At 38.5% G+C, this 27,303-nt stretch overlaps 1 protein-coding gene across 1 annotated transcript in view; it reads left to right on the forward strand.

The window, feature by feature from the left end:
- The window catches only part of LOC124722095, a 323,716-nt gene that overhangs the window by 122,421 nt on the left and 173,992 nt on the right, over nucleotides 1-27,303 (forward strand). The window contains exons 7-11 of the mRNA XM_047247293.1: nucleotides 4,297-4,570; nucleotides 14,646-15,499; nucleotides 16,685-17,070; nucleotides 18,600-18,785; nucleotides 19,752-20,003. Of these exons, the coding sequence (XP_047103249.1) occupies nucleotides 4,297-4,570; nucleotides 14,646-15,499; nucleotides 16,685-17,070; nucleotides 18,600-18,785; nucleotides 19,752-20,003 (1,952 nt within the window). The remainder of the gene's footprint in view (nucleotides 1-4,296; nucleotides 4,571-14,645; nucleotides 15,500-16,684; nucleotides 17,071-18,599; nucleotides 18,786-19,751; nucleotides 20,004-27,303) is intronic.

Raw genomic sequence — 27,303 nt, forward strand, 5'->3', positions numbered from 1 at the left:
CTGATGAAGTCAGTGTATTATAATGAATGAAACAAAAATACTGTACTTTGCATTTTGATACAAGAAGAACCAAAAGGTTGTGTATGTTGACTAATAATAGGACCTTTCTTTAATAAAAATTGAGATTAGCCCAGTTTGTATCACAATATATTCCCACAAAGGACTGAGACTTCTGCCTGTTCATTTTGTGACCATTGGGAAGCCCAGAATGCTCATTTTATATTGTGAATGAGTGTGCATGCTATGCTTATAGTAAGAACATGTAAAATGCAATATAAGTTATATTAAATTAGTGTCTCATAATGGAATTGTCTAGTGTGAGGCAACAGTGGATAATAAGAAATTATGTTCCATCAGTCCACTACTTTTTCTATCTATCATCTCTGACACACACTACTTCTGTACATAGTACTGTTCTGTAAGCAGCAGACAAATTTGCAAACCAGATGTTTGTCAAAGTAATGCATGTTCATGAACACACACACTTAATATGCCACTGAACCACCTAAACTTCCTTCACAGCTGCAAATTTTTGTGGAATATGTGTGATGACAATGGGAGCTGTTACATTAAAATTGAACAAAGCTGTCACCGTGTGTGTTCGAAGGACAAAATATAATCTTGAAGCACAATTCATTCACTGAACACTACGAAATGCGTGGATGCAGTATTTCAGGGCCAGCTCTGCAGTTAAATGTAAGAAATAGGCTGTTTTGTGCATAAACATTAGTCAAATCGCCATGCAGAAATTGGACTTGACGTAGAAAAGACAGAAGGTGCAGTGTGGAACTAAATGGCTCTGTTTGAGTCATTTTTGGCCACATTGCAGTCTTGGTTTCATTTACATTGTTTGACCGTATTCTTTTCAATTGTAGTCAAGTTTTGAGATAGTCACCAGGCTCTATTTTGTGCAGCTTGCGTTCTTCTCCAATTGATGAAACAGGTCATCAGTATTTTGAATGAGCTTTGCACTCACACAATGCATTTTCTCTAAAGGTCTTTGAGACAGTCCTCGTGGACATTAAAGAAACTTTATCAAGAAGATTTGATTTTCATTCATTACAAATCTCTGTCAATGACGATTCACGTGATTGCATGTGTCATCATTCCCCAGTGCAGAAGCTATAGATATAGCTATGTTAGTGGAAGCCTTTGATATAGTGAAGACATGTAACTGCTGTTTATAAATCTACTCTCACTGTAGGTCAGAGGAGTCTCACATTTTTATGAGCTTAAAATAGATTACATTTGTGGATGAATACATAATACATTCTTTAACATACCATGTACTTATGTCCTTCCATGCAATAACAAAAGACACTCACAAGATCACTACATCTCAAATGTGCTGTGCTCCAGATCAGAATGTTTCCATTGTACTGAAAATCATAGATATTCTTCTTTTTGATTAACATCGAATTTAGAGAGTTAGAGTGAACTAAATGAATTTGTATTTAATTTGAGTATAAACTTTTCATCCCTCAATCATTAAGAATAATGAACAGTTTTCTTTAGTTTTCCACTTAATCAGTTATTTCTGAAACCACAATAAAGGGTTATGATATCAGCGTCCATCTTTCTACTACGGTGAAGAAGTTTAAGTGAAATGTGACTACTGCCCATTGATTAACACTTGTTAGCTGTTCTTTTATAGCTGGCTTCAGCCCTTGACTGCATTAAATGACTACAGTGGGCAAGACAACCGAGGATGTCAGAGCTGAGAGGGAATATGGTGAGGGGGATGCACATTAGTTTTGTGATAAATTATGGAATAGTTTTGAGATTCCATGAAATATACTTGTGGGTACACTTGTTACAAGTCAGTATCAATTACATGCTCTAATTTTTTTTCGAATGGATACTGAATTGATATGCGTATGCGTCCGGCAGGGTAATATGCGAGTTCAGTTTACAGAGATTTGTTTTTTTCTAGTGGGACAGTGGGAGGGGAGATAGCAGCTGCCTTCCCCTGCCCCTGATTTGGTTATGCCCTTGGCAATGGGTTATCCATCATAGAATGTTTTAATTAGTATAAATATTACAAATCATGGGTCATAATCTGCAACCTTACCTTAAATATAGATTTATACTCTCCCGTTCTACTTATCTTTTTTATTTATCCATATGTTAGCAGTATGACTTGCATGGGCCTACAATTGAAGTATGTAATTCTTTGCATGTGCTGTTTTTTTAACTTGTATTAAATGTTTAGGAAAATCCCAGTTGTCTGCCATCTGGAAAAGGTTGCTCTCTTTCACACAATAGAAATGTATATTGTGACCAATGAAGATTATATTTTATTCCTTAATGTTTCTTTATTTTTCAGCAATTTACTTGAAGTTAGTTACATTGCTGATACATCATCTTCCTCTCTTGTATCCTGATTGCAGTTCTTTTAAAATGATTTCAGCAATTTTCCTGATTCTTCTTGTAATGATTCTAGAGTATACCTTGCATGCTGTGTTTAATAAGCTGATTTGTAGTTTTTGCTATTGGACCAGTCACCTCTCCTGAACCTCGGAGTATCTGTGCATGCTCCTAATGCAGTCGTACACATTTATAAATATTGTAAATCTTTTAATCATGTCATGTGGTATATATCTGAGTAATTCACTAGCTGCTGCTACTTCTTCCTCCTCTATATTGTCTGCTGAAACATTTACTTTTCTGTCTGATTTTATTTCTGCATCTTCCTCGTCCTCTATAATTATCTGCAGATCCTTATAGGACTGTAAGCACTCTCCTTGTTATATTATTTTGACTGCTGCTATATTTCTTACCTGACTGTTAAGACATTTCAGTACTTTGTGAACATGTTCTGTCATATATCTATGTGTTTAAATATTAGAGATTGATGTTTGCCATCATTCCTGTCGAATTTCCCCAATAACTTGATTAGTCCCATTTGACAGCCTTCAATATAACCCTGTGCCCTCAGGTGCTCTTTTATTTCTTGATTCTACACACGGGCTTTTTTAAAGCAGAGTCAACAAGAGAAGTACTGCACAGAAATGGAATAATATCAAAAGATTTTGTACCTGCTTACACAAATCTGTTGTTGATACTCTTCCACAAATCTGTTTTTGATATTCTTCCACTCATCTTCATTGTCATTAACTGGTTTAACTGAACTTTCTATTATTCACTTCTGATCTAGGTCAAGTATACATTCTTCTTGTAGAAGATTTTTTTTTTTTTTTTTTTTTTTTTTTTTTTTTTTTTTTTTTTTTTTTTTTTGTAATTGCTTTGTTGGCTAAGAAGTAATGTATAATGCTTGTTAGGCCTCTTTCTCCCCATGCCACTTCATGTATTTGTGGATAAAATGATGGTTGGCAATTCTTAGTCTATTGTCTGCTACAAAATCTTTTAATATTCTTCCATTCCTGTGCAGTACACCTTCTCCAGTGTTTCCTAGTTGATTATCTAACAGCTTACCATCAGTTCTATCATTAAAGTCTGTCACCCTGATAATACAGGCTTTTTTTGAACTTTGATCCAGAGTATGTAGTAAAACTGTGTAGGTGTCTGTTTTAACTTCTAATCTTCTGATATGCATGCAACTGTCCAGCAGTATTGTAGTTAATGGTAAGAGGGAATTTAGGATGAACTGTGAAATCCATATGCAAATAATTTTCATTTAGACAATGCTCTATTAATCATGAATAACAGTGAAATTATTTGTTGACAACCTAGTTTTTCTTGATTGTAGAAGTACTTGATTTGTGACTGCACACAGCGGCATGCTGTACTGGTACCTCTGAATAAGCCTCAAAACTGCAGATTTTAAATTGTCGTATGATAGAAGTTTTGTTAAAATTGAAGTGATGGGAAACAAAAATTTTGTTCATACTTTTAAAATACCCAGGAAAATTTAAGAAGTCTATATTTGAAAACATCCCCTGGAAAGTCACAGTTCTGAAAACTCAGTTTTTTACAAATCAAGCAATGGATTGCAGTACAGTGTGTGTGTGTGTGTGTGTGTGTGTGTGTTAGATTTCCTTATTATTTACTGTTTTTTTAATGAAGAAGATTAAAAGATGGTAATTGATGTAGTATGGCTTGTTTGAGGTTCTCCATTATTAGTAAAGTTGCTGAATTTTTATTCTCTTCAGTCTTTATTTTAGCTGACAACATAAGTTTTCTCCATGGTATTCGTTTTCATCCTCTTATTTATCTCTACTCTGCTCATTGAGTAAATTCACCATATTTCCTTGTATTACTTTTGTACCTCTCATTTTTAGCAACTAATTCAGCAGTATCACAGTGTGTGTTTTGTATTTTGTGTGTTTTTTCCAGTATCTCTTGGGAGCTCACGCTCTGCAACTCCAGCATTTTCCTCACCCACTGGACAAGCTTCATCACCTTGCATTATGCAGTCTCCAATCACTGTCGGCCCACGACAGAACGTCTTCGTGCCGATTACAAATCCTGCTTCACAAGGGCAGAATATGCAGTCTTCTGCCAGTTCTCACTCCGGAAGTTTAATATCGCCATGTCAGAAATGGAAACAGACGTCGCCAGTGCAACCACATTTTATGGTCACTCCATATCACCAGCAACATGTTATCAGGTCAGAGTATTGTGCGAGTATATGTATTTCACTCAAAGTTACTGACGTTTCTGTGTTGAGTGTATGTTGAACTATAAGACTGGAAGAGCTTCTAATGTGTTTTGAGGATATGTATGGTTCTGGCTTCATTTTTGTGTGGAATTCAACTATATGTTCAGTAAATCAAATTACAAAGAGCTTAGGTTGAAAATAGTTGCAGAGCGCAGTCACTTCAGCATTTTAGCTGTGGATTATGGGAATTCTAATCTTATACTTTATTCCTTGTTATGTAAAGAAAACTGATCAGTTCAGTAAAGGCTTGCCAAAATAGCGGTAGATCTCCAGTCATATTAACAAATGATGGTGAAGTTATTTACCTTTAAGGAATGTGGTGGTGAAAATTCTGCAATTCCTGTAATGATTACAGTTGTGTTTTTCATGACTTGCTACAAAGTCCACACCTACTTTCTGTGTTGCAGCGGAAGTTGAAAATGTTATAAACTCAAGCAGAGGAGTACAAGGTGTGTGTACATTTATGTGTATGAGAAAATGTTAAAATTCCAGCTGCTTCTGTTATCAGATGCTGTAGTTTCCACAGACAGGATAACTTAAGCTCTAACAGGGCATATCACTAGATAGCAGTGCTATGAAGGAAGTCACAGTTTACTTTCCACATTTTCATTGAAAAAGGCACACTCAGCCATCACAGTATTGAACACTGGTGTGCATTTTATCATCTTGTAAGTTGTATCATACTATAAGACACAAACAACAGCACAGCCACAATGAACCAGTTTATTCTTTTACATACAAGCAAACAACAGTTGAGAACATACAACAAACGTAGAAACAATCAACCTACTGATACAAGCTGTTGCTGACATTAGGTATGAGCACAGTATGAGAGTGTGTGTCTGCTGCACTGTGCTTATAGAGAGGATGGCTCCAGATGATGTTGCAGCAGAAGCCGTGCCGTGTGCACGAGTCATGGCCCACCACAGGGGGCCTCTGGTGGCTGGCCCATGCAGATGCCATTGGCGTAATATTTGAAGTGTAGTGTGCCAGCGACATGGTGCTGTTGGATGCATCCAAGTGTTACATACAGGATTATAGGCTAATTCATTAATGAACATAATAAATAATGTGGTCCTACTGTCTCTTGCCTCCAGTAGTCAGGTACTTGGGAAAAATGTGTTGTTTCATGGATTGGCGTTACAGTATATGACATACAAAAAGACAGCTCCTAGATGAATTACTGTATGAGCAAGAGAAATTCAGAAGGCGAAGATATTTAAATACCCAGAAGAATGGATAGAATCTTGTCTGACAGAAAAAGAAGCTATGAAGCACATTGGCCGCTTATTTATTCTGCCACTATGCATTTCGATGGTTCACTCCCTCATTTTCAGGTGGAGAATTGTTTAGTTGCATAGCTGTAGTTAGTGAAGAGCGCAGATGCCATTCCACAGCAACAAACTAAGTGCAAGGCTGGTTATGTTGCATCTTTTTCTTGTGATAAAATTGTGTCTTTTGGAAAAGTCATTGTTAAAGTTAAAAAAACTGAATTTGTGGGAGTAAAATGTTTTACAGGAGAAGTAGTCAACAAAAGGCTGTGTGCTTGTTGCATGTACTCCCGAGTGTACTTTTACACAATTACTTCAAAGATGTTATATATGTCAGGGATATTGTTGCTTACACTGAATAGAAGGCTAATTGAAATGTGCCATTGCTGGAATTTGGCTTTTCGTTATTGTACATCACAAATCAGTTATTATAGTAAATGGTTATATACACAAATATACTTTTCATTTTAAAAAATATGAATGAGATGCAACAGAATATGGACATGTGCACAAGTTACTTATTATATTAGATGGTTATATATACATAAATATTATTTTCTTTGGCACTTTAAAAATATAATGGACTTCAGTGGAATTGGACATGTGGAAAATTCAGTTATTGTATTTAAATGCTTGTGTATAAACCATTGCAACAGATCGTACATATATATTCTTGGTTGTACATGTATATCATTTCTTGTTGATATATATTGTACATTGTGTAAGTTCAACCTGCAGTAATCTATTTATATATAAGCGCTTACATATAATAACTGAATTGTACACGTGTCCACATTCTGTTGCAACTCATCCATATTTTAGACAAAGTAAATCACATTTATGTATATAAACATTTAATATAATAATTGAATGAAAAGACAAGGTTCAGCAATTGCACTTTTCAAATATCTTTGCATTCAGTGTAACCAAGAATATTTCTGACATTTTTGAAATAACTGTGTAAGCATAATGTACAGCGGATAGCATAGGCAACAAGCAGCAGTATGCAGCCTTTTATAAACTCTGCTTTGCATGTGAGTACACTTTAACAGTGCCTTTTCTAAAAACACAATTTTATCACCAGCCAAAGATGCAGCATAACCAGGCTTGGCACTTAAGTTTGCTGCTGTGGAAAGACATCTTTGCTCTTCACTAACACCTGCTTTATACCAAAACAGTTTTCCACTTGAAGAATGATGTGGACCATCAAAACATGTACTAGTAAAATAAATAAATAAATAAATGAGTGATGCACAAAACTTTTATTCATAGTAATCAACAGTCCCACCCCTCATGATGCTGTCCTTTATTAACTAAATATTCAGTATGAAATTAGCATAAAAACTGACTATGCACCTGTACAGTAAGAACAATCTTTCAGTCAGTGCAAAATTAAAACATTACCAGATAATTATCCACCCTGCAATCTCACATGTAACACAAAGTCCAAACGTCATAAAAACAGGATTACTCTTAGGTTAGAATTATGGAATGGAGAATCCTCAGGAGATTATTGTGACCTTGAAGAACAGGAGTTGGTCAGCATAGAAGAAGAACGAATTAAAAACTGTATATCCAGATAGAGAGGATCTCAAACACCATCAGAAAAAGGACTGTGTTCTTTGGACTCGCCCTTATACTAGACTAGATGAGGTTGACACATCAGATATTACAGTTTAATGTGGGTAAGGGTAGATACGTGCTCTAGATTCCAAGAAGTACAAAGGGACCTGGCAGAAGTAGGAATACTGAAAACAAAGATTTCCTACAGGATAACTTTAAAAGCAAAAATTGAAGCTGCCATAGATTTCAAGGTAAGAACTAGTCCCAGGACAAAAACTTCACAAAGGTTTATAAATCGGGTCCATTCCCAGTACTGCCAAGTCTAGCAGTCTTTCACATAGTGATTTGTGGTTTCCCTGTTGGAATGTTTGAAAGGAGAGGACCGTATGTTTTAGGTGCGACTATTACTACTGTTGCATGAAATTTATGGAAAGTTGTAGAGTTGAATGCTACTTATTTGTGGGTTAATTTGTACTTAGAGCTTTTTTCCCAGTTTCAGCCTTATGTGTTACAGCTGAAAGCAAGATTTGAAAGTTGATATCACGTGCAATGTAACTTAAGTTCCATATTTAGAAATGTGTAAGAATTGCTCTTATCTGCAGTGTGTTGTTTTTAATGGAATTAAATTTAGAAAACTGAAATGGTTCAAAATTTTAAGTGTGTCGGACTTACATGCAGCACTAGATTAGTATGAAGTTCTCACCTGAGGGATATGAAAATAAGATGCCTCATATTGTTAATGTATTGTTCAAAATATAAAATGAGGATTGGCAAACATTTTACTGTTTATTATGAATACTGATTTTCTAAGGTTCTTTACTCAACAGGCTTATATTGTTTATCTTGGATATTGTTGGATATTAGTTCTGTAAATTTACGTACTCAACTAAACCCCCCCCCCCCCCTTTCTCCTTCCCTAGTGATACTCGTGTAAGTTTCTTGATCATCTCTGTATCGTTATAGCAGTGACTGAACAGGATGGCTACAATTGTAGCTGCCCACCAATGATTTCATTGAAACTGAATTGTTGAGGAACTTGGTGTCTTATTTCAATTGCACTGCATTTTCTAAGGTTGACCTAATAAATGTAGACCTTTCTTTGGCTCATGTTACAACTGGTTTGATATATGCTTTCTGCTGTGTAGTACCTTAACTTAGCAAGGTGGCTTGAGACCCTAGACTCGTAATGAGTAGACATGGGGCTTCAATCCCCAGTTCATCTCTCCAATTTAGTTTTTCTGTGGGTTTCCTAAATAACTTGAGACAGATTCCAGTATTTATCTTTAAAAATGGTCACACACAAATCCATTCATGTTGTTGTCTAACCAATTGAGTCCTCCATCTAGCAATATCCTCAACATCAATGAGGCATTAAATTGCAACCATCTTTCCCATCACATTTTGAGTACAGCTCTAAATATTTCAGATAAACCACCAACACCAGAGGCATATACTCATATTGTAATCAAATACTTTTCTTGTGTCCTTGCAGTATCATATACAGTATTTACTCGAATCTAAGCCGCACTCAAATCTAAGCCGCACCTGTAAAATGAGACTCGAAATCAAGGAAAAAAAATTTTTCCCGAATCTAAGCCGCACCTGAAATTTGAGACTCAAAATTGAAGGGGAGAGAAAAGTTTTAGGTCGCACGTCCAAATCAAAACAAAGTTGGTCCATTGTAATATGAGACACAATTTAGGTCGAATGAATGACCATACAGCTACAGTAGTTTGGTTCGAGTCGTAAGCTTCGCTGTTAAGCTTTACCAGGTAGCCACTGCTATGCATCAGGCACTCCGTCCGTATTTATACGGGTACCCTTCCTTTTTGACGTGCTTCATCTGGTTTGAATGGATTGCTTATTTTTCTTTGATCTTTGTTACAGGTTTTTACATCACTCCAAGCTGAATATACATTACTGTACTGTGTCATGCATTGTTTGTTGCATTCTGATAATGAGTGTTTCGACCTGTCGCCGCTCATGGCATGGCTTGCTTTTGTATGCGCTACTGTGACTTCTTTAAAAAAAAAAAAAGGGCGAGGAATTACCTCATAAGCTAAACAACGGCAAGAGACTGCTATTTATTGTTACTTACACTGCTGCTTTCTTTGATAGTGATCAACATGAACCAAATAATAGACTGCATATGATAGAACATGTTCTGAACGAGAGTTTAGCGAAAATTTTTCTCCGTTTGAAAATCTTTGCAGGCGCCTCTTTAGTACATTATATTCTGTACAGAAATTAGAGTTATCTTAGATTTGAAAATCTAGTCAATTGCCGTGCTTCATTTCTGACTGTATCACTATTAGGCATAAGAATAATACGAGTATCGACATGACATGATATGATATGTATATTCTTCCACGTTTGCTGTTGTCTCACTCTAATTTCGTAGTTTATTAGGCAGACAGGATTTAAATGAGATAGCAGCAAACACGAAAGAATACATGGCAAAATGTTTATATCCTTATTATTCTTATGGTGAAGAGAATACTGCATGTGATTCACAATTCATAAAAGTTGCTATTAGCAACCATCTCTTCTCACAGGTAGGAAAAAATTCAGAACATAGAGTTGGCCATATTGACAAACATCCCAAACAGTCTTGCCAGTCGGATTTTCATAGTACATTGAAATGCTTCTACATTCGAAAATGAACAATACGGAATTTGTGCCGGCCGCGGTGGTCTAGCGGTTCTAGGTGCTCAGTCCGGAACCGCGTGACTGCTACTGTTGCAGGTTCGAATCCTGCCTCGGGCATGGATGTGTGTGATGTCCTTAGGTTAGTTAGGTTTAAGTAGTTCTAAGTTCTAGGGGACTGATGACCACAGATGTTAAGTCCCATAGTGCTCAGAGCCATTTGAATACGGAATTTGTATTTACTTTGTTGGATAATGTGTACTTTCTTTTTTAATTTATTTACTGAGGCAGAGGTTTTGGCGCCAGTATTTATCTTTGTGCCTGCAACGCATGCCTGTGTAGCACTACATACATTCGACAGCAGAAGTTAGTTGTGGTGGCACCTACCAACATTTTTAGAACTTCCGCTTACTTTGCACTCGATTCTAAGCCGCAGGCGGTTTTTTGGATTACAAAAACCAGAAAAAAGTGCGGCTTAGATTCGAGTAAATATGGTAGTTATTTTCTTTTAAGGTAAGCTTTGTTTCACCAAGTGGAAATTTCATCTACACCATTCAGGATTTTTTCAAGTTCCTCAGCAGAGATACTTCCCATTAGACAATTATCATCCAGCAGAGATAACTGCCATTAGACAATTATCATCATGCATGAACAATTCAAGAATACCGCTGAGTCTGTCTGATGTACTGTTTGTGTTGTCAGTAAATACAGATCTGTAAGACACTTCCTTTGAGCCCTCTAGACATTACGTTTGTTTCTGTTGGCCTACAATAAGACGTACTGGGTTCCTTACAGAAAGAATTAATTTAACTACCTGCACCTTAAATATTTTGCTATTTGAGTAGTTGTTAATGGCGCATCATGCAAAGAAAACATGAAATTAAACAATCCTAACTATGATTTTGTTGCACCTGTTTGCAGCCCCCCCCCCCCTCCGCCACCCCTCCCCCCCCCCCTCATCCAAGGCTGATGTAGCATCTTTGTTTTCTTTTTCCACACTTTTAACTGTTTCATAACATATTTTATGTACAGTTATTTTGGACATGCTGGTGAATGTTTTTGCCTAAAAGAGTTTGCCACAGAAGAAATGTATTGAAGAGATTGTCCAACATTTTGGCTTTTAAAGAATATTGAGAGAGACAGATGTTCCCTGTGTATCTGTTATGTGCAAAAGTTAATCTGAAAACTGCAGGTTTCATGCATTAATCTATTTCCATACATCCCTACCAGGGATATTCAGCCTCATTGTACACCCTGTCTGGCACTTGTAAACCTAAAAGAATTTACTGTCTCCTCATTGCCCCCTCTTTTTCTAACACATGTTCATTCCCCTACCCCGCCCCCAAAAAAAAGGGTGGTATTTTGGGGAATATTTTTTATCTTTCTAGTGATTTATTTCTGTTGGAAAATTTATTGTTTACACATCAACTGCTGGTCTAACAAAAGTAGGAAAGGTAACTGTAGAACTGTTTTGAAACTTGACGTAGACTGAAGAAGGAAAGTACAGGGTGGCTGTAAATAAACTTTTACTGTCAAATTTCAGATGATAAAGCACAGCAATCGGTCATCCTTTTCTTGCAGGTTTTATTCGGCATATCTAGACTATGGCTTGTGCCTAGCCATTATCAATCCAACATTTGATAGTATGAATGCATCTTCTAGTACACCAGTCTCCTGTTTTTTGGGCTTTTGTTACAAGAACTTTCTTGAAAGAACTTGTGATGAAGCAAGCTGAGATAATTTTAATTCCCCTCTTGTTTTGCCACTGCCTCCTTAAATTCGTTTTGTGGCTTTTAACTAATTACCATTAACTTACATTAATATAATCTGCATTTCCATAAAAGAGAAAGATTGGCACTCAGTTTTAAAGAATATAACACCAGATCTTATTTTGTGCTTAGTTTTATGTATGTAATTGATTTTCTGATTTATTTTGACTATCCTTAGTTAGTATAATTTGTTATAGGGTGAAATCAGTGATTGTTTCGTAACTTTAATTCTATTGTTGACATATAAACAAGTATAAATTCTGTAATAATTGTAAACATTTGGAAGATGAAGTACTAGTAATCTTAAATTAAAGTATTTATTTAGCTCTATTCAAAAACAAGTTAGCAAAACCAACCCTTCATTAATTCCAAAGTAATTAACAGTTTTGTCAGAAGTATCGTTTGGGTAACTATATTTGTTAATTTCATCATTTAAACAAATAATTTGGCCTAAACCTCATAATAGAAGAAACTGCTAAAAAGAACCAATTTTTTGATGTATTCAGTTAATTTAATGACTTAAGTTTTAATTGTAATTTATGTAAATTTAACTTAGAACAGTGTGTAGTTTCAGTACCAATTTTTTGCCACGGCACAGTCAGTCCACGGCCAGGTTTCAGACAAGTAACCTGTGCTGGTTAGAACAACAACAATGCTTCAAATTAACCGTGAAAGAAGTGTTAAACAATTAGGCTGTGTGTAAAAACCAGTGACAGTGTCTGCTCCATAGGTACCTGATTATTCTTCAAGAACTTTGAACTTTGTGATTAGGTTTTACTGCTCATAGATGTTCAACAAGAAAATATTGTAGCAGTATGTGGAGTTTCGCCTGCTAACTATTAATGAGGCTTATCAAACATTAAACATTAGTGCACTGGCCATATAACTGTGTATTATTGGGGGGTTGTTAACAGTGAAATTAAAGTACTGTGAAATGCAACTGTGCATCTGTTGGCTGCATTATTTAAAGTAGTCAGTATTAGAATCCACAACCCCCATTTTTCAGCCAGTGTAGCAACGAAGTACGTCGACACTGAGGACAACAAACGAAGAATTAAAAGCAGGTGGGACCGCCACAAACTGTGACAGAAACTCGAACAATAGGGGACTGACAAACTAGAACATGCATCGATAGTATGAAACGGTGCGTTGATAATGGCTACACACTAGGTTTGCTGAATAAAACCTGCAAGAAAAGGACAACTGATTGCTGTGCTCTATCATTTGAAAGTCATACACAGTTGTTGAGTGCACCCACATTCCTAATGGAAGGTACCCAGATAAAACGTGTACTACTTGAGCCAGTGTAGAAAGGACACTATTTACTGTATGAGTACACAACTTTATAGGAATGATGACCAGGCTGTGCGCTGAAGGATTTCTGGTGTTAGTATTGTTAGTGTCATGACTTGCTGTTAGGCATTGGCACTGATACGGTAACTAGGGTGGAACACAAGCAGGAGTGTGCATTACAGCAGCAGAGAGTCAACAAGGGTATGTAGAAAGTGAGCAGGCTGTACTCATGAAGTTGTATCAAAACAACAGCAATAGTGCTGCTGTTCTTCACGAGTATTGACACATTAAAGGAATACAGAGAGGTCCTCTTTCCACACCGGAGTTGAAGAATGGGATTTGGAAGTTTGAATTAACTGGTGATTTGGAAACTGCTCCTGGGATAGGGCAAGAGCCAATTGCACCATGAATTGTTGAAGAAGGTACTGTTGCCATGGCTGAGAATGCTGTTCGCAATGTGCTTTCTTCAAGCAGTGCATAAGCTGTGTCACCACCTTCCTCCTAGATGTGGTACTAGTCTGAAAACTGCAGTATTTATCTGTAATAATTTTCAGTCCTTACACAAAATTTTAAATTCTTGGCTGGATAATTCTTTAGCGCTAAGAAATAACTGAAAGATGAGATTTGTCATACTGAGATACTCGTTCCTCACTACAACCATGCGAAAACTGAAGGAAAAATGTTTTGAGAAAGAAGCACAGTGGACCATTTTGACAGTCGAAGGCATTGAAAAACAATAGTTCAAGCAAAGCTTAGCAAAAATCCTCTTGTGAAGGATGCGGCAGTGAACAAGAATATTTATTACCATTTAAATATAAAATAACACCTCTAGTGTCCGTTAATATAGAATATTCCTTTCTCTATTTATAAATATTTGCAGAATGATCGCAGATACAGTCTCACTCAAAATTCACTGAAGTGTTTAATGTTAATGTTTTAACAGTGTCTTGATTGGATTCTCTCTTTATATGTTTATCTTCATTATTACTTTTAATATGTGGATAGGATATTGCCTTTATGAAGTTCTCAGTAACTTGGGCTTTGTTTTTAACATACAGTTGCTACTTTTTGCCCCATTTATTGTCCTTCTATATTCTCCCTTCTTCATCTCATTTCTGACTGACTCTTTCTATTGTATCTTATCCTCGTTGAGTTGTCACCTGTGGAACCTGTGCTTGCTGAAGTGTTGCATATTAATGTGGTTAAATTTCACAGTTTTACAGATTTAATAAGCCATGAACTCTGTAAATACACATTCAACGATTTTAAAATTTTAAAAGGAACAAATATAATAATTTGATAGGAATTCCTTTGTACTGAAAAGATTTTTCTTTTGACAGAGTTCAATACACATTGAATTTTCCTTATTACTGGCAAGAGATGTTTGTAATTTTTTTTCTATTTTTCACGTACTTTCCATAGCAAAAAATGTCTGGTTACTGTACGTCTTTCATTCTTTTCTGAGCGTGTTTTTATTTACAGGCCCGAATTACTTCGTCCGAGTCAAGTTAATGTTCAGCATTCACCACCTCATCCGTCACCGGGTAACATGGGATCTTCACAGAATCACACATCTGGCATGGCAACGAGTGTCATTCGAATGTCACCAAATCCTGGGCGTGGACCACTAGCATCTTCTGTGATGAATTCCCATCAGCAGCACCATTCGTGGCACATTGACAGTCCAGTTTCTTGCTCCTATAGTGATGTTCCATCACAGCAGCAGTCGAATGATGGGTATCCAAATAGTGTAACATCCACTCCACAGCATCACCACCAGCAACAGCAGAACATAATCCTACAACAGGCTCTGACGAGTCCTCAGGATCTGCAGACAACACCACATGCACATACTGACCCAGTTAGGTCGGAACGACATCTAAAGCAGCCGACACAGCATAGTAGTATTCCGTTGTTACCAATGGTGAAAAATGAAGCAATAGATTGCTCTGCTTCGGTAAATACTGTTGGCAGTGATGAAATTTACTGTGTAATACAACAACAAGCACCACAGTCTGAAAAGAAATACATCACAGTGAAGAATGACTCTGAGAAACTTCCAGCTCTCGTGACAAATCACATTCCCACTTCAAATCATCTCCAACAATCAGTAGTTGTTGACAGTGCATCAGTCTTGAAACAGGCCAGTAAAATTGGCCTTCATGTTTCTATGTCGCAGGCTGTAGAAACAGCAAAGACGCCAACAACCCGGGAACAGTCGCCACTGACTGTACCTCCAGTGAACAACCAACCTGTAATTGTGCACCCTATGCATCTTTTGCCTGTACTGCCACCTGCTCAGAAAAGGGGAGAACCTTGGGAAAAAAACAACATCAGTAAGTACACAAACAAGTTTTGCATTTTATTAGTATTAATTGATCATTTCACTGTGATTATACTTGTCAGTGTGTGTCATATTCTGTTTTGTTTCTCACTAATACTTCTGCTGTTGTTTGGCATATCATAACAGAATTGTGATAGTATTTTTACCAGTTTTGAAGATTGAGAAATTGGGCTGCAATTTTACGTTCCATTGTCAATTTGTTTAAGGAAGCTGGGAATATTTGCATTGGAATGAATGAATGTGTGACTGAAACGCCAGTCCTCACCTCACTTAGTTCTTAGGGTGGTTGTGATCCCCTTTTTCAATGTGTCATACATGTAAACTTAACCTAGAAAAAAAGAGGCAAGTACAATTCATCTTTATGCTAGTTAAGAAAGTGGTAAGAAAAATACAGAATTCTACAACAGTCTGAGCTTCCACATACTATGGCAATGTAAAAATTATTGCATGCAAGGTAAAAGAAGAAATCCGTCACTGCATCTCTCATTTCTCACTCATCGACAAGGATGTCATAGGTGTGGAATATGAGTTCAGATTTGACAGGACTGTGGAACACTTAAGCCATGTTCTTTGAGAGGTTGTCCTGACATTCACCTTTAGTGGTGTAGGAAATGTAAATTGGGATGACTTTCAGTGCATTTGAAGATGAATTCTTGTTGCAGTCTCACACCTCTTGTGTTTCTTGTAGACTGTGATTGAGAACTTAATGAAGAACCTAAGAGAAGATTGGGAAAAGCATGAATAACAAACACACACACACACACACACACACACACACACACACACACACACCTGTATAGCTATATTGTACTGCCACCACAGCCCTACAGCTTGAATAATGGGCTGAGAGATTGTGTCAGATTGAGTGGGCCACAACTATTTGTGCCTTCCTGTTGTTTGAGAACACTAAAACACGATAGGAATACTGCACAAGAATGAATCTGTAGGGCCAGATGCCACATTTTGTGGAAAAGGGATCTTTCTTAAGGCTTTATGGTTGCTGAGCTTACTGGTAATGCAGCTAATGAAAAGATGAGATGATGAAATTTGCTGTCCTGTATATCTTTCATTTAATTATTTTATACCTCATTTGATAGAGACAAGAACTGGAGATATTTTGTGGCATGTAAAATATCAGTTTTTGATAGTTTTGTAATGAGAAATATTTTTCCTCCAGGTGCAAATAATTCTCAGTCCCTCTCCTTATATCCTTGGGAGTCTCTAGTACCTATACTGTCAAACCCGCAGAGCAACTCTTCCTCACCACCCCTCAATCTATCACCACCTCTATCTGCTCCACCTGCAGCATCAACTTCATGTTTCTCGGAGTCCGTGAAGCACGAACGAGAAAGAGAAATAAAAACGAGTGACGATCTCGATGGCTCGGGAGGAGATGCCGACTGTGTTGACATGCTCCCTCCAGGAGAAGAGGAGGACGATGTATTTGAACCTGAGGGCACATCTTCAGATCAAACAGTTATCGATGCGGCTGCAGCATGCAAACGCAGAACACAGTCCCTCAGTGCCCTACAGAATACAAAGGAACCTCAAAGTCCACAAAAGGTAGATTATTTGCAATTTCTTTATTTGTAGTCTTGGAAAGTTATGTAACGGTATGTGTGATATTTAGGTTGTATTCTTTCTGCTTACAGTTTTACCGCCAAGCATTGTGCTACTTTCAACTGGTTACTTGTACATTTCTGTCTTCTGGTCTTAAGATTGCAGCAACTTCACTCTCCTTAAATTTCTCTCTGTTTTCACCTATCTTTAACTCCTTGTAAATAATATGTATTGTTGGCTTACAAAAACTGTGTCAGTGTAGCTAACATTCTAGAGACATCATGTTTTGTGTCAAATTAGTGACTAGTGATGTCCAGCATTGTTATAAGTCACTGAGAATACTACCTAGCATTTTTAGCAGGCCATGTGATGTATTGTTAATTTGTAGTAACTATTTGAGAAATTACATGTTTATTTGACTAGGAAGAAATGAACATGGCAAACCCCTAAAAAGAGCCCTAAATCTGGAGTTTTGTAGATTAACTATCTCTTGTGGGGATTACGTAGATTATAAACCTGTAGAAAAGTCATAGAGTGCAGTTGTCTCAAAAATCTCAGCAGTGTGTAAGGACTTTCAACATAGAAGGAACTAAAGTATAAAAAATGGCATTAAGAAGGAAAAGTAGGCCAATCTTTAATTGCTCGTTTGAGAGTGCCACAAGTAAGTGAATCACATTGTCTTGATACAGATTGATGCAGTTAAGATACAAAAGAAGAGAAGAAGGGAATTCATAAGTTATAAAAGAAGTAACAAAAATGGAAGTCAGTTCAGTACTAACCAAATAGAGCTTCAGGCTGCTAAACAGTGGACTGGCACATAGATAAAGTGAAAAACTGAACAGCCTTCAGACAGATTCCTTCATAAGAGCTTTCAAATAGACATGCAACAATTTTGAGAATGACAAAGTAGTGGAAAGGCATAAAAAAGAAAAAAAGTACTCCTAGCTTTTGGAATAACAGGTTCCTTTTACATGGAGCAAAGAGATTGTTTGCTAGTGGAGGTTATAAAGGGGGAACAGGCAGCTCGTTCAGGCCCTATGTTAGGGGAAGCCACATGTTGGGAGAAAGGAGGCAAAGTTGAAGGAAAAATGCACCAGAAGCAGTAGGCTAGAGTAGATCAATGTTGAGAGCAGCAACTAAGTTTTGAAACTGTGCAAGTAACTGCTCCCAGAAAAGCCAAATGACAGATTGCAATACTGGTTTCAGGTATGACGACCATCCTTCAGTGGCTTAAAATGTTCCTTATACGTGTAAAGTGTGAGAACTGTGTGTATTTGTTACGAATGTGTAGCTGTTTTTATTTTAAAAGAAAAAAATAATTAAACTTATCTTAATAGTAATGATAATGTTGGATAGTGCTATCTGAAATGCGCGTATTTCTTACAAAGCTTGATATTAGCTGCTGATTTGTTTTCTGGAGATCTTCGTTCATTTCAACAGAAATTTTTTTTAAAAATTGAGAAAATTAGGCCCCTTACTATTTAAGTTTTCCATTAAAACAAATAAATATACCCAATAATTTAAATTTCCAGGTGAAAGAGAGAGATCGAATACGTAGACCAATGAATGCATTTATGATATTTAGCAAAAGACATCGAGCTTTAGTCCATCAGCGCCACCCCAATCAGGATAATCGAACTGTATCAAAGATTCTCGGGGAATGGTGGTATGCATTGGGTCAAGAAGAAAAAAGGAAGTATCATGACCTAGCACTGGAGGTAAGCAACATTGCAAGCTCCTTCTCTGTGAGATTTATGTTAACAGAGATCCATGGATATTATCTTGTCATTTTTAGCAAATTTCCATTAACATTTCAATATAGTTACTGTTGTAATGAACGGTTGGTTAGATTGTCACATTTTACTGGGTTGAAAAATGGAATATTTATAGAATGATAATGAAACTACTAGAATAAAAAATTAGCTTTCACAAGAATTATGAGTTTTTGGAGTTCCCTGCCTTTATTTGGCAATATAACACTATTACGCAGTATAAGTCCCTTATAGTGTGTAATGATAAGCTCAATAAATCAATAAAGAGTAAATAAAACAAGAGTTATTGCACCAAAAGTGGCAAAAAAGAAAATTATTTTTGTTAAAATGCCAGTGAAGGTGCAAATGGCTGTACTGTTAACCGTTAATTAGACATGGCTCCTAGAATGTAGTTAACTCCTGTTACTGGGTCATTATTGAATCACTAACATGTCATATTTAGGTGTGTAGTTTGGTGGATAAGTTTCAGACTAAAAGTCCATAATTGTGGGTTTCAATCTTCATTCAATCCAAGGATTATTTCTGTTGCTTATCACTTCTTTCAGCTCTGGCAATGATAACCAATTTGAAAAGTGCTAAGTTGTAGGTACCATGGTTCAGAGTTCATGCGGTACACTCTCTGTAACTTGTTGGGGAAGTCAGTTCAGAGATAGGAGGAAGGGGATGTCATACTGCATCTAATAGCATCATGTTGGTAAAACACTGCTATATTCAAACCAACCTTCAGGTTGAGGACAGATTTATCCTAAAGATTGGTAAAGCAAAGTAAAGGTAAATTTTATTGAGTTGATTTAAACCTGAAAATATATCTTGCAGATGTAGTATTTTTCAGATATTTTTATGTAGTTGTCCTTTACACTTCTCAAATACTGGTACTTTTGTCATTGCTTCTGTATGACTTGCAAATTATAGGTAAAGGAGGCACATTTCAGAGCTCATCCTGACTGGAAGTGGTGTAGTAAAGATCGTAGGAAATCTTCAACAAGCTCCTGTAAAGGTGAGCTTCGTGGGAAACTTGGATCAGTAGATGAAGGAAGTGATACAGTCCAAAGCGGGCAACAAAGCCCAGGACCTGTCCAAAATGTCACTCATTCCCAGCCAACTGACAATAGTGGAATTCCAGCTGTTTCTGCATTTCAAGGAGATGAACTACAAAATGTTGAGGTATGTGTAGTAAGATTTCATCAGTTCTCTTTGTAAACCTTGTGTCTGTGTCTTGTGCAGCTCTACTAGTAACATACAAGAGGGTTTCACTAGTGTACTAAATTGTAGGAATGTAGTGCTGTTTATGAATTTGGTACATGGAGATGGTCTTCAATACAATTCGACAGGAAATGCAGTGATAATATGCTATGCATATTTAATTAGCTTAAAAAGTTACCACCATGAATTGGACATGACTACTGGGAAAATAGGGGATGATCTTATATTTTGATAGGTTTCTGTGTCTGGAGGCTGTTTATTGGATGGTGTCTGGCTTGAGTGAGAATTGACACACAATGTGGAGCAAAGAAGTGTAAGTAGCACAGTTCTGCAATACAGTGCATGCTGCAATGCAGAGCAAAAGTATCTTGCACAGCATTTTTGCTGAAAGAGTTACAACTGTGTTAGTTTCTTCCAGTATGTGTGTAATTACCCGGAACAAGTAATTAGTATTTCCCCTGCACCTAATGTAACCTTTGAGGACAAGGACAATAAATTGTGACTTGACTTCCGCAAGGCGTTCGATACAGTTCCCCACAGTCGTTTAAATGAACAAAGTAAGAGCATATGGACGATCAGACCAATTGTGTGATTGGATTGAGGAGTTCCTAGATAACAGAACGCAGCATGTCATTCTCAATGGAGAGAAGTCTTCCGAAGTAAGAGTGATTTCAGGTGTGCCGCAGGGGAGTGTCATAGGACCGTTGCTATTCACAATATACGTAAATGACCTGGTGGATGACATCGGAAGTTCACTGAGGCTTTTTGCAGATGATGCTGTGGTGTATCGAGAGGTTGTAACAATGGAAAATTGTACTGAAATGCAGGAGGATCTGCAGTGAATTGACGCATGGTGCAGGGAATGGCAATTGAATCTCAATGTAGACAAGTGTAATGTGCTGCGAATACATAGAAAGATAGATCCCTTATCATTTAGCTACAAAATAGCAGGTCAGCAACTGGAAGCAGTTAATTCCATAAATTTTCTGGGAGTAGGCATTAGGAGTGATTTAAAATGGAATGATCATATAAAGTTGATCGTTGGTAAAGCAGATGCCAGACTGAGATTCATTGGAAGAATCCTAAGGAAATGCAATTCGAAAACAAAGGAAGTAGGTTACAATACGCTTGTTCGCCCACTGCTTGAATACTGCTCAGCAGTGTGGGATCTGTACCAGATAGGGTTGATAGAAGAGATAGAGAAGATCCAACGGAGAGCAGCGCACTTCGTTACAGGATCATTTAATAATCGCGAAAGCGTTACGGAGATGATAGATAAACTCCAGTAGAAGACTCTGCAGGAGAGATGCTCAGTAGCTCGGTACGGGCTTTTGTTAAAGTTTCGAGAACATACCTTCACCGAAGAGTCAAGCAGTATATTGCTCCCTCCTACGTATATCTTGCGAAGAGACCATGAGGATAAAATCAGAGAGATTAGAGCCCACACAGAAGCATACCGATAATCCTTCTTTCCATGAACAATACGAGACTGGAATAGAAGGGAGAACCGATAGAGGCACTCAGGGTAGCCTCCGCCACACACCGTCAGGTGGCCTGCAGAGTATGGATGTAGATGTAGATGTAGAATCTGTCCTGATAGAATGCAGGATATTTTTGTCTGTAGGATATGAGAAATAAGATGACAAATAGTGATATCACACAGCATCTGATCATCTGGCTGTGCACCAGTGAACTCTGATAAATTTCATCTCTCTTTGCAGTAGAGATGGCCACAACCATTCTTTTAGAGACCAAATCAGAACTGCTCAGTTTCTTAAATGAACTAGGACTTTGTCATAACTTTTCATTCACTGTTCATGTGCTAAAGTAAATAAAGCGAGTGCGCCTTGCCTTTTATTTCAGTTCACTGTGCAGTGGAGAAGAATGCCTGTGAGGGATGAAATGGGGATTGTGGAAACAGTCTTTTTCCCCTCACTTGATTCCATGTGTGCGTGCATGTTGGCTATCCAAAAAATATTGCACTACCAGTAGACCTGATTGTCAGTCTTTTATGTCGCAGTTCACCAGTTGTGTTCTCAGTTTCTTATTTTATTTACATGCACTTCCATTGCCAAAGGGGTAAATTCAAGTGAAAAGTGAAGACAGACATCACACCCACATTAAAAGCAAGAAGCAGATGTGAAAGTTTTACCATTGGTGATGTTTTAACTGAATAAAAGAACGTGTATTGTTATGGAAAAAAAAGTTTCATTAGTTGCAAACACAGTACCAGTATAAATAAGTTATTGATATGACACTTATTGATACCAGCTACACAAATCGGGTGCTGCCTGGGGACTGGGTGTTTGTGTTGTCCTCATCATTGCACCATCATCATCATTATTCCTGACAATGGCTAGATTGGACTGTGAAAAAAATTGGACTGTCGTGAAAATTGGGACTTTGTATGGATGCTGATGACTGCACAGTTGAGTGCCCCACAAACTGTGCTGCAGGCAGTGTCGCGTAGCGATTAGCATCACTGGCAAGCATGTTGTGGGTTGCCACTATCAAACATGACTATCAGCTGTTATTTGTTATTTAGTATTTATCATTTCTGGAAGGTATCGAAATTTCTAATGTTTGTAATGTTTTTACATTCTGGAATATTTGATTACTGTATAAATAGCAGCATCCTACATTGAAGTGTTCATCTGGTCTGGTTGTATGTTGATATTTGTAAGAAACGTGTGTTCAGTGCTAAGTGTTGTACTTTACTGATGACCAGGCTTTCGGGTTTGGACTTGATTCTGGTTACAATGTGACATTGTTTGATGGAGATATTGGGCACTTCAAAAAATTTACAACACTGTGGCTCCAAGTAGACAACATAAAAGCCATCACGTACATGGACAGGAATACACTCAGTACATCACTCCCACAGTCCAGATGTTCAGGAGACCAATGAATTCCAAAACAGCAATAAGTCAGCTACACATCAGGCATCCGTCAGTGTTTTCTGGAGGTGCTAGTCAAATGACTGGAAGGATTTGACCAAGTCGCCAAACACGTGCTGCAAAATGACAGCATTCAAACTTCAGAGACACCTCGGTCTTCACTTGTGATCCTTGTGAAGAAGAAGGATGGCACATGGTGTTTGTGCATTGATGACACACTGTGTGATGATGGCATGATGTAATTGGTAAATGTGCACTTCTGTGGCAAAACCTTTTAGTGGCTCAAAAACAATGAAGAGAAGCTCATTAGCTGAGATAAATTCAAGTGCCGAACTGAAGAAAAAGTGTGGCGACAATCAGCAGCAAGTCCTTTTAGCAGAAGAGCAGCACCTAATGTCATGGAGAAATGACACAGTCCTACATACAGAATGTTTTAGTCCTATCCCACGTGGTGAGTCCGAAAATGACAGAAGCTGACAGAATTTGACACTTGATGAAACTAGTTGCAGAAGACATGTACCAAGCTCTTACTAATGGATGGCACAATGACATGGTAATTGAAACTTCCTGGTAGATTAAAACTGTGTGCCAGACCGAGACTCAAACTCAGCACCTTTGCCTTCTGTGGGCAAGTGCTTGGGTAGCTCAGATGGTAGAGCACTTGCCCATGGAAGGCAAAGGTCCCGAGTTCGAGTCTCGGTCCGGCACACAGTTTTAATCTGCTAGGAAGTCTCATATCAGTGCACACTCCGCTGCAGGGTGAAAATCTCATGCTGGACATGGTAATTCATCAAGTGGTGCCTGTGCATTGAGAAAATACAACAGAAGACGAGTCAGATTAAAGAGTTATGGCTGCCTCCCAACTGTGGTCCCTGTGGCAGTTGTGGAAGACCACAGTGGCCTCACCTCTCTCAATACACCAGGTTGTGAGAGAAGAGATACAACATTCAATGGCAGCCAGAACTGTTGGACTGAATAAGCAAGAGATGGCAGCCATGAATGTTGACTCCATATCGCAGGAGGTAATAGAGAACATAGAAGATAAGGTGTATCAGTCTTTAGCACTGATCTCTGCCACCAGTCAGATGTGTCGGGAAGAGTGAATTCGGTCAATCACACATAAGCTGCAGCTATCAAACAACCACCCTGCACTCAGCCAATGTGGGTGCAATTAACTCCTCAGTAAAGTATAACAGCCCACAGAACAGACATTTGGAAGATGGAGGATGACCTGCCAGTGTGCTTTCATTGGGGTCGCCGTGGATACTTTGTATGTTATTGCAGCAAAACAGGGAAAATTTTTACAACTGCTATGCCACAGGAAATCAACTATCACAACAGTGCTATTCACGCCAGTCAGTTGCAGATGATTGTAGTTGACCTATGGTATGCAGCCAATCACCGTTCCCTAGACCCCATTGTGGGTTCAGGGGCTGGAATAGACCTGCAGTATTCCTGCCTGCCATAAGAAGCAACTAAAAAGTGTCTCGTACCTTTTGGCTTAATGAGGTCCATTTTTTGGGTTTAACCTCCAACTTTCCAAATTCTACTAAGCGCAGGTGATTTGGGGAAGGACAACTTACATGATGCATTATGTATCCATCGTGCTTTGAGACCTTCTGCACATGTTATTGTAATGGAAATGTAATTGCAACCATCACCCAGCCTTTTGGGCAAGGAAGTCTTACACAGTGCATGCTTTACATCCATTGTGTGCTATCATGTCCCGCAGCCATGACAATAATGGTTCTTTTTGTACCCAATATCCAGCGCAGTAGCCAGTCCTTCGTGAGAAGGGGGGGGGGGGGGGGGGGAATCACGTACCTTCTTGGTTGACCCTTGCTCCCTGACAACACAGGGATCACAGTGCTGATGCATGAGCTGCAAACTCCCCATGTACGCCCAGGAGTAGTAGATGTCTGTCTTCTTGAGGCATCAGGACTCCCAGTAATGGCCATTGTGCAGTGTGCCTTTGCTGTGTCTGGATGGCACCTGTGGGGAGAGCCCCTGGTCAGAGTATGTGACATCAGGGCGGATCACCCAAAATGAAGCAGACCAAGTCGTATTTTGCTGGTGGCTGAATGGCCCCAGCAGTCTCTAACAAAGGAAGGGTAGATTTTAATGCCAAGAAGCGTGGCCCCAAATCGTTCCCCTCCCAAGCTACCCCATGGGAGGAATGTAGGGTTAAAGAAACAAGAGAGCCATATTTCCCTCAATCAGAACCAGTGGGGACTCCTTTCTAGCTACAAAGCCTCTATGTTTTGTTGACATCCAGGAGGGTAAGTTTGGGGAAGTGGCAACACTGTCCAAAATGAGAAATGGGTCAGTCCTGGACATCATCCCCATCCCAGTCTCAGGTGTGCCTGTGACAAGCTGGGTGACATTTCAGTTTGTCACTCCTCATAAAAGCCTAAAAATGGTCCGGTCATTGAGAGGGATGTTCACTTCGGCCGGAGCACCTAATAAGGGATCAAAATATAACAGAGTTGCTACCAGTGCCTTCGTCTTGGTCTTTGCGCTTGATTCGTCACCTTAAGAGCTCAAGTTGAGGTATACCAATGTGATATAAAAGCATACGTCCCTCCCCCTGTGTGGTGCTTTAAGTGCTGGAAATTTGGGCACATGTCTTCCCAGTGCATTTCCAGCACCACATTGAGAGATTGTGGATGTCCATTGTATCCTAATACTCCATGTGCCCCTCCTCCCACCTGCATCCACTGTAGAGAGCACCACTCTCATTGCTCATGTGACTGCGCAATTCTTCAAAAGGAGGGTAAAATTATGGAACACATGACCCTGGACAGGCTGACGTACCAGGAGAGGGTAGAAAGAGGTATCACAGGTTCAAGCCCGTTTGATTGCTGTCAACTTACGTTGCAGCTATGACAATGTTGCTCTCTGGTGATGGTAGCCCCCCCTTGTCTAAGCCTCCTACAGTGGGCCCTCAGGGCTGCCGAGTGCATCTCCCCATCCGCCTCCGTCTCGCGTCCCTTGGTGATTGGGGGCACCTCTTCTTCCGTTGCTCCCTCCCCACTCCCCCTCTCCCTTCCAAACATAAGGGACATCGGTCCCAGTCCCCTCCAGCCAGAGAAGCAACAACCTTCTCTAGCTCCTCTTGCATGGAAGGGGTCCATTGGGACTCTACTTCCCAAGGTCTCCTCCTGTGCAAAAGTGAACACCAGCCAGTGGCTGAAGGAGTTATAAGCTGCTGGTTGAAGGGCTTCACGCTCTTCATCTGTACCTGAAGCTGCTTCAGAGAAGCCCTCCCAGCAAACCGGTGAAGAGAAGAAGAAATAGTCTAGTAATTCCACATATACGTGGATACTCAGCAAACACACGTAAGTGCATGGCAGAGGGTTCTTCAAACCACCTTCACAGTAATTCTCTGTTATTCCATTCTCAAACAACCCACAAAAGAAACAAACACCTATATCTTTCCATGAGAGATCTTATTTCTTGTATTTTATTATTATTATTATTATTATTATTATTATTATTATTATCACAACCCACAAAAGAAACAAACACCTATATCTTTCCATGAGAGATCTTATTTCTTGTATTTTATTATTATTATTATTATTATTATTATTATTATTATTATTATTATCATCATCATCAACAAAATATTTTCGCATGTGGAGTTAGAACGTTAGTGATTGAAATTTCGTGAGAAGATCCCTCCGCAACCAGAAACACCTTGCTTTAAATAATGTACATCACAAATCCTGTATCACGTCCGTAACACTCTCCCCCCTTTTTCTTGATCATACAAAACATGCTGCCTGTCTTTGAACTTTCTCGGCGTACTCCATTAACCCTGTCTGGTAGGCATCCCACACTGCATAGTAGTACTCCAGCAGAGGACAGAAAAGCATGGTGTAAACAGGCTCTATAGTAGATCTGTTGCATTTTCTAAGCATCCTGCCAATAAAATAGTCTTTGGTTAGCCTTACACACAACATTTTTGTGTGTTCTTTCCAATTTAAGTTGTTTGCAATTATAATTCCTAGATATTTATGACCTTCAGATTTTTTTTTGTGTGTGTGTGTGTGTGTGTGTGTGTGTGTGTGTGTGTGTGTGTGTGTAACTGAAGTTTAATGGATTCCTTTTTGCAGTCATGTGGATAACCTCACAGTTTTCATTCTGTAGGGTCAATAGCCAATTTTTGCACCATACAGTTATCTTTGATGACTTTAATAGGCAGTGAACAACAGCATCATCTTTGAACAACCTAACACTGCTGCTCAGATTGTCTCCAAAATCATTTATATAGATAAGGAATGGCAGAGGTCCTACGATAATACCTTGGAGAACACAGAAATAACTTCTGTTTTACTCGATGACTTTCCATCAGTAACTAT

Source organism: Schistocerca piceifrons, chromosome X (assembly GCF_021461385.2).
Source record: "Schistocerca piceifrons isolate TAMUIC-IGC-003096 chromosome X, iqSchPice1.1, whole genome shotgun sequence".
NCBI classification, from domain to species: Eukaryota; Metazoa; Arthropoda; class Insecta; order Orthoptera; family Acrididae; genus Schistocerca; species Schistocerca piceifrons.